This window comes from Montipora capricornis, chromosome 1 (assembly GCF_036669925.1).
Source record: "Montipora capricornis isolate CH-2021 chromosome 1, ASM3666992v2, whole genome shotgun sequence".
Taxonomy (NCBI): domain Eukaryota; kingdom Metazoa; phylum Cnidaria; class Anthozoa; order Scleractinia; family Acroporidae; genus Montipora; species Montipora capricornis.
Genome location: NC_090883.1, coordinates 6,747,469 through 6,759,968, shown reverse-complemented (window position 1 = coordinate 6,759,968; position 12,500 = coordinate 6,747,469). Strand labels below are relative to the sequence as shown.

The 12,500-nt window shown below is 39.0% G+C and overlaps 1 protein-coding gene across 1 annotated transcript in view; it reads right to left on the bottom strand.

Moving 5' to 3' along the window:
• Positions 1 to 12,500, bottom strand: part of LOC138055906 (ankyrin repeat and EF-hand domain-containing protein 1-like) — a 22,338-nt gene that overhangs the window by 967 nt on the left and 8,871 nt on the right. Inside the window, exons 2-5 of the mRNA XM_068901775.1 lie at positions 11,513 to 11,580; positions 10,774 to 10,884; positions 3,023 to 3,074; positions 2,142 to 2,261 (exon numbers count right to left, since the gene is read on the bottom strand). Coding sequence (XP_068757876.1) covers positions 2,142 to 2,261; positions 3,023 to 3,074; positions 10,774 to 10,884; positions 11,513 to 11,580 — 351 coding nt within the window. The remainder of the gene's footprint in view (positions 1 to 2,141; positions 2,262 to 3,022; positions 3,075 to 10,773; positions 10,885 to 11,512; positions 11,581 to 12,500) is intronic.

Below are 12,500 nucleotides of genomic sequence, written 5' to 3'. Positions count from 1 at the left end.
GTTGTCGTTGTTGTTGTTATTTCTTTTTCACTTCTTAAGGGCAAGTTACGGACTATCAGTCGGCCGGGTTATTTTTAGGTCAATTCTCAGTTGACTGTGTGACACCCTATACCATTCCGTTTTGCGTGAAAAAAACCCGCTATTCTGTTAATAGGAATAATTTCTATCAAGACTTTTGAAAGCCTTTTACTGAATTTTGAACCTTACGGATAATTCAGTTTTTGAATTTTTCAAAAGGTCCACAACAGACCATTGGGTTACACCAGTCGGCAATGAAAGGCCATTTGCATTGAAGCAGTAGTAGTAGTAATAGTAGTAGTAAACTCGTTTATCTCGTTTATTAAAACATCATACATTACAGTCTTAGGACTTAATTACGTACAATATAACAATTACAGTAAAACGTGTTTAAAGGTTGTTTACATCGCGTGGCTAATAATAAAAGAGTTCATGAAACGATCGGTGCGACAAACTGGAGTATTAAAACGTCTCTTATTTCTCAAACGCCGAGCGTGGGAAATGGCCATAGGAGGTAGCAGATAAGCCAGCTTGTGGTGTTCATTACTCACAATATCTTTAAATGATTTAATAGATAATGATTCACGTCTCAGAGAAAGTGTTGGAAATTCCGCGTAATTACTAAAACAAGGAATGACCTACAATGAGCTACAATGACCTACAGTGAGCTATTACAAAGACCTTAATGGGGACGTGCGGCCAGCCAGGGTATGTTTTTCGGGATTTTTGTCTTGAACAGGGTATCGAATTTATCATTTTTTGTCTTAATCAGGGTATCGATTTATCAATTTTTGTCTTAAACTGGGTTAAATGTCTTAAACAGGGTATCAAAAATCGGAATACTGTCTTAAAATGGGTAGGGAAATCAGCGATATTTGTCTTAAACAGGGTCAGGGTATGAGGGGCCGCGCCGCACCTCCCCAACCAGGGATACATCGAGTACCCCCCCCCCCCCGGGCCTACAATGAGGTACATTATAAGCTAAAATTAGCCAATGAACTACAGTGAGAGCCCTACAAGGGCATCCAATGAGCTACAATGACCTAAAGTGATCTACAATAACTTACAGTGATCTACAATGACGCTACAATGAGCTACAATGGCCTACTTAAATGGCTTACAATCAAAGAGAAAGACAAAAGAGGATCAGGGTGAAGAGTGAAAACATCATTGTGCGTTGTCACGCAACGGTTTTAGTCCATTGAGTGACAGCCCAAATGACGACAGCAATTACGCACGTGGCCTTGAAGGCAGAAACAAACTGCAAAAAGACCCTTGCATGGTTTTCCTTTGTTTTAAAGCTAAAATGAAAATGTACAAAATTAATATCAAGGGTTCGCTTGGCAACGATAAAATCTTAATTAGAGCAGGAAAAAATGAAGAGATTATAAATAAGTTATTCTTCCACAATGTTTTCTTTGGTTCAGGGTGCACAATGAAATTTTCAACTTGCTCAGCAACGAGGTTTTGATTGATTCAAAGCGCGGAGTGAAATGTTTTTAACCTTTATACTGCAAACATGCTGCAGTGCCCACAGAGCTGCAACTTATCTTTTATTTTAGCTCATTACAGGTCATTGTAGATCATTGTAGCTCATTGCAGCTCATTGTAGCTCATTGTAGATCACTGTAGGTCATTGTAGCTCTTTGTAGGTCATTGTAGATCATTGTAGGTCATTGTAGTAGCCCATTGTACGTCATTGTAGATCATTGTAGGCCATTGTAGATCATTGTAGGTCATTGTAGATCGTTGTAGGTCATTGTAGGTGATTCCTTGTTTTAGTAACTACGTGGAATTCCGGCCTTATCCATCGCTTCACAGTACGATAAACTAGGAAAGATTATTCGCATGGCGCGCCTCTGAATACGTTCGATGTGATCAGACAAATATTTCGGGAGACTATGATGGAATAGCTGACATGAGAATTCTAGCACTGCTCGAATGACACTATAATAAAAAGCTAACAGGTCATCGGGACGTATGCCGGCTCTCTTTAGCTGACTCAAAAGATACAATCGACGTGCGGCTTTGGAGGTGATAGTATCGGACAAAGATACTGATAAAGACACTGATAAAACTGAATGAGAATAAAAATACTTAAACATGCATATTAATTATGCTACCTGCTTCAAATAGTGAGGTGATAACGCCAAGACCATCCATCACATTTTGTGTGGCACAGCAGAAGCTGGCGAGGTGAAGAGCACTATCTTTGCAAGTAGTGCAAGAATTTACATCTCCACCTTTATTACAGGTGCAAAAGAAGGCATTTACTTGTTAATCTAACATATTAGAATTGGTGAATATTTCGTTGAGGGCAAAAAAACTTTTTTTCAAAAATCGGCCCAAAAGAATGTTTTGTAACAAGCGCACATTTCAATTTCAAATGCATGATATATTCCACGTACTACGATCCTTCCAAATCTATCCTCCACTCTCCAAGAAAATTAACATTAAGGACCGTTTAAACGGTTTCAACATTTGCTTCAACATGCATTCAACACTTTGATGAACCAAATGTTTGGTGCGTTTGAACAGGTCGTCCAACATTGTTGAAAGCGTAAAAAATGTTGAAAGCCTGTTAAAAGCGTGTTGAATCAAGTGTTTAAATCGGTTTAAAAGTTTCATTCAACATCGATTCAACTTTTCCTTTGTTCTCGAAAATGTTGAATGGTATTGAAGCCGTTTGAACGCTCAATAATTGTAGAACACACGCATGATCACATCAGGACGCAAAAGTCAATACGGCGTAGTTTATCTGGACGAGAGGGTCTGGTTTCTAGTTCTTAGTTCCTCGCAATCAAATTTCGCGAGAGTGTTGGCTCTTTTGTTAGTGCAATGTTGGAACCGTTTGAAGGGCCTCCGCACAATTTTGTTTGTGCCCAATATCCGTTCAATTTTTGTTGAACGGTTGTTGGTCAAATGTTGAAACCATTTAAACGGGCCTTTAACGGTACAGTACTATAACCTCCATTCAAAAACTTGATTGGACCTCAATGCATACCTCTCTTTAACATGTAGGAAATAAGACCGCTGTTGCCACTAAGACAGGCACACTGAAAATGTAATGAAAAGGCAAAAAATGAATCGAAGGGAGCATTTTTAGTCACCAAGCTAGGGAAGAGGGTGTCCGAAGGGGTTTGGGGGAATATGGGAAAAACATGTACGACATACTGTATGACATAACAATTCGACACTTCGCTAATTCCCGACTGCACCGAGGATGTTTTACAGCAAGATCATATTGATTCAGATGAGGAGATTATATTGATTCAGACGAAGAGAGCTCGAACAACGACACTCAAATAGGGAATATGGACAAGACAAATCCAACGTTTATTTTAAAGGATTTCATAACAGGGTATTAAATTTTGCGTCCTAATTTTCGAGAAAACCATTTTTTCGCGGGTCTTTAATTTCGCTGTCTTCAAAAATCGTGAAAAGGGCTGAAGTTGAGTCCCGCTTATCAAAATATTAGGGCCATTCATAAGGGAGAAAAGAAGACTCGTCTTATAAGGTTTCCAGTTGTTCCATAAGCTCATCAAGGGGAGCCTCTATCGCCCATAATTAGCTTGCTTGTATGCTAGAATATGTCAAGTGCACAATCGTAAGAATTACTCAGAATAATTAACAATTATTCTTTGGAATCGAGGTGAATAGTGGTAGAATATTGCAGCGAGGTAAATATTCTGTTTCTATTCACCGAGATTGAAAAAAATAATTATTTTAGTATATACACACGAAGTGAGCTCAACAACATTTGCAGAAGATACCATCCAATGTCGATTTAAATCGACACCTCAATTCATGCGTAGAAAGCGCGCAAGCGGTACAAAGCATGCGTTTACAGAAGCTTCAAACATGGCAAATCTTAATACGATAGGCCATTCTGGAATTGCGCAGGGAACGGGGCGAGTTATCGATATATATATATATTTTTTTTTTTTTTCGATTTCTGTAATATTCATTAAAATTGGCAAACAAAGTGATTTTCGCCTCAACTATTTCCAAATAGATACAAAAATTTGGTTTTATAATGTAAATTGGCCACCGTACAGAGATTCTAAAAGCTGACGTTTCGAGCGTTAGCCCTTCGTCAGAGCGAATCGAGGAATTATGGGTTACGTGTAGTTTTTATAGTAGAGTAGGAGCTACGCTATTGGTGGTAACATGGCAACGTGAAAAATAGGAATATATTAGTTAAATGAAAAGCGTTCGTTAATACCGTGAGGATTAAGGGTGCCGATTTGGAAGATGAATTTTTGTTCCAGATTCTTGCGGCTTTCCGTCGTACCTAGATATAGGGAAAGGCCGCAGATAGCCATGTGTTTTTTGGAGTGGTTAGGGAGATTAAAATGACTAGTGACTGGCCTAGATGCATCCTTGTCATTCTTCTCAACATCGCGAAGGTGTTCGCGGAATCGGTCACCTGGTCGTTTACCTGTCTCGCCAATGTATAATTTATTGCATAACGTACAGGTCATGCAATAAATGACATTTGCGGAGGTACATGTAAAACGATCGTTGATCTTAACAGATCGCTTAGGTCCCGATATCTTGCTAGTGTTAACAATGAAAAGACAAGTTTTGCATCGTGAGCGCGCGCATTTGAAAGTGCCGGGTTGCTTGTTAGTTTTTTAGCGCTTTGAATGAAATAAGTGAAGGTCGCGAAAAAATTCTACCAGTCTCGGGATCATTTTGAAGTAATTTAAAATTATTAAGAATGATACTTTTGACTGCGTGATTATGAGGATGGAAAGTGAGGGTGAATGGAATTCTGTCATTCTTATCTTTTTGTGACGTTTGTAGTGATGACTGTCGATCAAATTGTATCAGTAACGTGGTCTCTGTTTGACCTAAAAGCATCAAACTTAGACAGATGGCCACTATCAACATTATCTTTCATGTGATGGTGTCAATTTATCGATTGCTTCAAATTTGAAACTAGCCCCAGTTCCCTACGCAATCCGTCTCAAACTAGCAAAATGGTCATTTAACACCGTTCAAATCAGCAATCTAAATCGGGGGTCTGCTAGTTTAAACATTTTCTCCATTCGATCAAAGTTTTAGAAGATCATTTGAAATGGAAATTGAAAGTGCAGTTGTTAAAAATGGCGGCTCTTATAGACGAGTTCACGCTCTTGAGCGCATCATGGGTAATCAGGGCATAATGAAGAGAAATTCAAAGGTTTCTAAGGAAGTTCAAAACGATGAAAAGTATTCATGACATGCAATTTTGGGTTTTTTGTTTTCCAGAACAGAAGATATGCGCTCAAAGGTGCGGCAGAATAAATTTGGAGAGAATGGCTATTGTAGAATTATAGGTTATTTCACGGTTGGTGAGCCTCGTTGTGTAAAACAAACTCACTCGCTGCGCTCGTTCGTTTATTTTACACAAGTTGCCGTGACATCATAATAATAATAATAATTATTATTATTATTATTATTATTATTATTATCATTATTAACTTTTAAGCTATCCACGTCCACAGGATTATGAGTTGAAGCTGATCTCTTAAAACATGTCATTATTTCCTTGCACTTGCTTGGATTTAATTGAAAGTTTTTCCGAGACCAGTCATGGAAGTGGTCGACATCTTGCTGAGGATAACTTTGCGTAGATGGAGTCCCCACTTCTGAAACTGTCGTGTCGTCCGCAATTTTCCACATAAGGGAAGACTCTCCATGTACTTTCAAATCGTCGACAATCATTGCTAGGAAGAGCCAAGGACCAAATCGAGTGATTTGAGGTACTCCAGCAGGGACATTAAGCCAGCTGGAGTAACAATTAGAATTCAGTTTAACCCTATGATGCCTAGGACGTTTCAGTTGTCTTCTTATCCGTTGCCAAGCAACTAGTTTATCAAAGGAATTTAACTGTTTATTTGAGTCTGGAGACGAAGTTTTGGGTTATAAATCCGTGTTCAAGTACACCGTATACTAACGTCAAGTGACGAGTCGTAATGGCTAGTAACGTGGGATAATGGCTAGTGATGTGGAGTAACGTTAAGGTGGTTCCCTGGTTTTGCATTGCGCAGCCCTACTGCGTATAATTTCTTACGTAATTGGCGCGCGCATTAGTTCGCGCACATTGATAAAATGGCAGATTTTTATTGACGCCAAGCTTAATCTGTCTAGGAATCGCTATTTTCTCCTGAACGAGCAAGGTGACCCCCCCCCCCCCCCCCCCCCCGTAATAGATACACGGAAAACATATTTGTAGTAGTTATATATAAATGCCGTGAAACTGCACTAAGTGGAATCCAGACACTGAGTGTGAGGTGATGATGTAGCGGTCCAAATTGCTTGCATTGCTTTGCAAGATTGAGCAATTTGAAATCACTTTACTGAAAGATTTTATCCCGGAAGAACAAGTAGGCTCAAGTTTTCAGTAATATTAAGTAGCTTTAGCTATATAACAACAATATTTCCGGTTGATTAAGTTTCGAACACTTCTCGCGTAATTCGGTAAAGAACAAGCACGGTGACCCGATCTTTTCATTGCATTGTTTGAATGTCCTGTGCATGAATATCAATTGTGCCAAGTTTGACAAAAATCTAGATAGTCCGTCATTTTCAAGGAAATTACCTTAACGTGTAGTGCGTAGCAATGAATAGTAACATGGAATAACGGCTAGCGCTGTGCAGACATGGTGTGTTCAGTGTGGTGACAAGTATCGTGTAAAGTATCGTTAGGTAATATAAAGTGACTAGTATTGTTGAGTACTGTTGGTAAGTGATATTTAGTGATGTATTGGGTAAAGAATTTTTAGGTGGATTTTCCATTTAGTGTACTTGAACACGGAATTACAACCAACTTTTGACTTGTAACCGGTTTCTCTGTTTGAATTTTTTCTTAGCTTGCGAAAAGCTACTTTTGGGTTGAAGTAGGAATACGACTTCTCTGTCCGGAGTTTGCTCATTTATGGACGGTGCCTACTATTGTTATTGCGCATACGTTCTGCGCATCTTCAGATACTCGGGTTTCCTATTGGTGATGCTTACCAATACAAGTACTCTTGGTACCTAAAGAGAAAATCGGGGGTAACCATGCATTCTTTAGAGATAATTAGTCTTCAATTTGAGAAAGAACGCCATACATTGCTTTCTATTTTAGAGCTTTTTACAAATATTGTTCGTGAATTATCTTTGAAAAACCCCGAATGGTTACCCCGAATTTTCTTTTTGGATTTCAATAACACTTGTTAAGATCTATCTTTCCTGCATAATCATAAATCGGGGCAAAAATACCTTTGAATTAGTAGGCACCGTCCTTAAGGAGGCTCGAAATAGTTTCTCCTTTTTTCAAACAAATAAACATATTCTGTCCTTAGATATAGTTAGAGTAATTATATCAAGAAATTTGGCCAGGGTATTAAGTACCCACCATGGATTTCTCACATCAAATTTTCCTCCGAAATAACGTTACCATGGCAACGGTCTTGGTCGACGCCGTATCGTGGAAATGTCATTAAACTGACCCATGTAATCACTCATAATAATTAATAATTGTTATTTCTATTTGTTTCTAAATTTATTATTTGTTTATTATTTTTTCTTTCTGACAAAAAATTAGAAAATTCCTAACTGGAGTCCTGGCTCGAGTCCTGGCTCGAAGTCCTGGCTCGAATCCTGGCTTTGATGTTAGTTTATCTCAGAAAGACGCCGAGACTCAATCTTGCCACAAAACCTAAGTCTTGTTTTCCTTGATATATCCTTTTGCATGTTCTTGTGTTTTTAGTTCTCTGTGGTCTTAAATTTTAATGCGCTGGCAATGCTAAGACAACGTTTCCAGAAAGACCATGTTAAATTTTGAAAAATTTAAATGACCGACAAATTTAATTTCCTTTTTGGAACGCTTCATTTTTATTTGTCATTTCTTTTCCTTTACAGAAATGTTCCAAATGGATTGGACAAATCAGCTAACACTGGCAGATCTGAACTTTGCTTTACATTCAGAATCATTTCAGGATTATCGATCGTACTAAACTGGATTGAGAATTTCTAGCCGTTGCTTCTTCCAATAAAACAATAAGTTCATCCTCTGAAATCAATCTTTGATCGTAGCTCTGAAAAAGCATATCCTTTGTCTTTCTTAAAGAAGTCATGATTCAGTATTAAGAGAGAAGACAAAGAATCAAAACTGCTGAACAATTAACTAGCGATGCCGTAAAATCACTGACGCGCCATGCTTAACGCAAACAAGTCAAGTCACAGACGCCAGTTTCGACCCAGTTTCATCTCGGCTGCTTAAGCTCTCTATTGTGAAACTAATGCGTATCCTCAATACGGAAAACAAGTACATGTACTCTTTTTCTTTCTCGTTTCCCTTGTTTTGTTCAATGGAGGCGAAAGTACCAAATTCAATACCTCCCATTCCTCTTTTTATGAGACAAATCTTCGTTGGTTTAAAAAAAGCAGAGGTACCCTTTCCAGAAGTATCCCAAACCGTGACACATGTAAAACTCCACGGTCTCAAAGGTCACCATCCTGCTATCCCTCCGCTTTGATGCTGGTTCTTTTCAATGCACGTGAGAGTGCCCCCCCCCCCCGGGGGGTACTCCCTATAATGGCCTATACGGGGAGGCTCCGCCCGAAAGGGGTACCTTTTTCACGCTTCAAGTCTATGAAAGGGTAGGGATTTCACGAGTCGAAGTATATGAAAGGGTAGGGAAATCTGTCATTTAGGTATTTTCCAATGGAAGGTATACAAAAGGGGTACCATTTGGGAATGGAAGGTATACCAAAGGGGTATCTTTTCTGCCAAAAATGGTATATAAAAGGGCAAGGGGTCGGACGTCGAGGCGGAGCCTCCCCGTATTACATTTTTTTAGTACCCCGCCCCGGGGAGAGCGCGCTCAAAGAAAATGCTCTGCACAAATGACCATAATATATCCCAAAAGCCTGCCTGGTTCTGCTAGTCCATATGGTTATTCCAAACAGCTAGCGCTCTTTTTAAATTTATGTGAATCAATGATAATTAATTTTAATTCTAATTAAGGCAAGAGGGATTGCAAATAAATTGTTGTTGTTGTTGCAAAAATAACATTTCCTCAAATAACAGACAAAGCAATTTTCCTAGCGGGAAATATTCAGTTGCTTCATTGGTGTTCTTTGACCGTTTTTACTTGAGTAACCTCTTTAAAAACTTTCCCCTGCGAATAAAGTTAACAGCTTGGAGCCTTCCAACCCTTAAAGTCCCACTCTTGACATCCCAGGGACGGTACTCTCTATGTGAGTGGGATGGGGGCGGGAAATGCCTACCGCTGTTGACCATTCTAGTCCCCGATTTCCCACTTTTCCATGTTCCCACGTGCATGTCTCAAAGTTAATGAGTTCCCGAATCCCCAAGTCCCCGTTTTACTTTTCGAGACAGCCAGTGCGCAATCTTGGATCTTTTGTTACAACTGAACGTGAGCAGCATTGAATGAAACAAGTTTATATAGACACATGACGCAAACTATTTACACGTGATCTATACATCATGAAAAACATGAACAAAAAAAAGGACAGCTCGCATCCTATTAATTAAAGTGAGTCTCAGGTAACACAAGTCTTACTTTCTCCCTCATAAATGGCTCTATTATTTAAATGCATGTCCCGGTAGGTTTAAAATACAGGTCCCAGGTCACAAGTTACGGTTCACGGCTCATGGGTCACAGGTCACACCTATAAATCAACTCAAATGACACAACTCTCAGTACCAGACACGGCCCCGCCGGCCGCCGCATCCAAACCGAAAGATGCCTGGTGGAATGGGTAAGTCTGTTTGAAACAGTCGTTGAGGCAAAATTTCGAAATTTAGATGTGTTGACTCAAAAGATGAGTTTATCCTGGTCATGGTATTAAATCATGTATACTGAACATCATATCGGAAGTATATTGTCTGCAATTCAATTTTTGCCGGTTTCCTGGGAGAATAGCTTCTAGAGGGTAAAGGAATTACCGACTTTAAGGTGGCTCAAACCAGTTTTAACACTTGAAAGAAACGTTCTTATTAGAAGGATTGACGCTACAACACTTTATTACTTAACAGCAATGTTATGGTACCATATCAAACACCAATTATGGCTGAAAAAGATTTGGTCATTTTTGCGACGTAAAAAATTACCGTGGCAACGGGAAAGCTATGCAAAAATACCCCATAGTTTGGCTTTAGTTGCTTTAGTTATGTCTCAAAAACGAACTCGGTGACCTCCATTTTTTATTTCTGAAATTTAATCAGCATGCCAGAATAAACCTTTCTGCAAAGTGCAAATAAAATTATGTGGAGCGGATTCAGAGCTACCTTAAATAATTGAAAATTTAAGGTAGCTCTGAATCCGCTCCAAAGAATTATTTTAAACTTTGCATAGAGTTTCATCTTGGCTTGCTGATCACTTTTGTGCAAAAAAAAAATGGGGTCACCAAGTTCGTTTTTCAGATATGAGCAAGTAAACCCAAAATATAGGGTGTTTTTGCAAGGCTTTACTGTTGCCACGGTAACTTTATACGTCACAAAAACAACTGCGTCTTGTTGAGCAATAATTGATGTTTTACGTGGTACCATAACATTCCTGTTACGTGATATAGTGTTGTAGTGAAAATCCTTCTAATAACAAGGTCTCTTAAAAGTGTTGAAACTGGTTTGAGCCACCTTAAATAAGGTGTATTTTTACCTTTTCCTGTTACCTGAGACACTTGACCTGTGTTTTAAACCTGCCCCTTGAAACTACTTGACGTTAAAATAAAATGCATCTTTAAGCTAAAGCTTACCAAGAACAATGTTAATCCAGACTCTGATTTAGGGTGTTTGCTGTTTATATTGATATCGTGCTTCTCTATAAGGGATATTATATCTGCAGTCTTTCCTGGCATATGAGCATTCTGTAACATACCAGTTGTACAAATCAATTCGTCCCCAGAGGGCGACAGAACCTTCCCAAACCCACCGAGAAAAATCAGTACTCAGCATTTGGTTGAACAACGAGTTGAATGCAAGTTGAAACAAACGGTTGAAACTGTTTAAATTGGCCTTTAAGCCTCACCATCCAAACTGACTCGCTGTTAGATAATGAACTTATGTATTTCTTAAAGGAAAACAAAATGATGCGGCTTAAAATAGTGGGATCTTAGTCACACAAAGCTTTTATGAAACGTTCTACTGTCACTTCTTTTGTGCCAAGCAAGCTGGTCACAATGCCAGGTTTACCCAACCATGCCATTCAAACTTTCAATTCGACAATTCAAATATTCAATTCGCGGCAGAAACAAAACATGGGTCACACAGGTCACAAGTCACAGGTCATTGTTTTACCACAGAAAGAATCCTAATCGTTCATTAGAGCTAACCTTAGGCTTAATTGAATTGAATTGCGAATATTGCCGTATTGAATGTTTGAATTGTTGAATTGAAGGTTTGAACAGCTAAATTGAATGTTTGAATTGCCGAATACACGTTTGAATTTTGTCACTAAAACGCGCCATACTAAAGTTGGATCCCTTTATTCCTTACCTTAATCATTTTAAATAACCTCAAGAGGCAGAATCTCTCATTGGTAAGCTGAACTTGAACCTGTCCACCTACAAAGACAATAGGCAAGTAACAGTAGTTTAAGTACAGTAACTATAATAATTTATTATCATATTGCGGATTGCCAGATACACCTTAAAGATTTACGGTCCTAAACAGCTGGATAAAGTCAGAGGAACCTGGATTCCCAGGTGTCCTTTCATTGCCTGGTGAGTGAGAGGAAAAGGGGAGAGGAAAACTCCTTGCACGAAGTAAGGTTCGGTGGGGTGGGGGAGGGGGGCCTAATTAACATTAACTTGATATTTTGAGCGCAAAGTTAAATCAATTTCCTACAAGCATGATACACATCCAAGACAACTACTCTAAATCGTCAACGAAAGACACATATTCGAAGTAGCATGCAGCTCTTAATGATACTTTCAACTGCACGTTTAGGTTAGTCCTGAAAACCTCTTATAATCGGCAGGTTAAAATCTTTACGCCTATTTTATGTTAAGTCAATACGTGTAGATTTCATGGGTACCTTAAAGGAGCAGTGTCACCGGTGGCGCATGCGTGACCGCATGCCAAATTTTGAAAAAGTTTGCCAAGTTTTTCAAAGGAGTGTGTGGGGTGTGAATATCTTACACAATCAAAGCCATCCGTGGTCACTTCAGTGAACCAAATATCCTGTGCTGTTCAGAAACAAATTCACTATTTTTATATGTGAGTGCTTGAACCGCCGTCGACAGTGTTCCCGGTCACACTTCACTGAATTCAGCTATCACGCAGAAAACAAACATGGCATCATATTTATGTTCGATTTTATTTCTTGGACTCCAAATCATCGATAATTGATAAATATGCATTTAAGTGCTTTTCTAAAGCCGTAGTTAGTCAAGAATTAAACAGAAAAGGCAAAAAAATAACGTCCGTTAAAATCTCTGCGTGTGAAAACTACTGCGCATGCCATCGCACAACACTGCCCCTT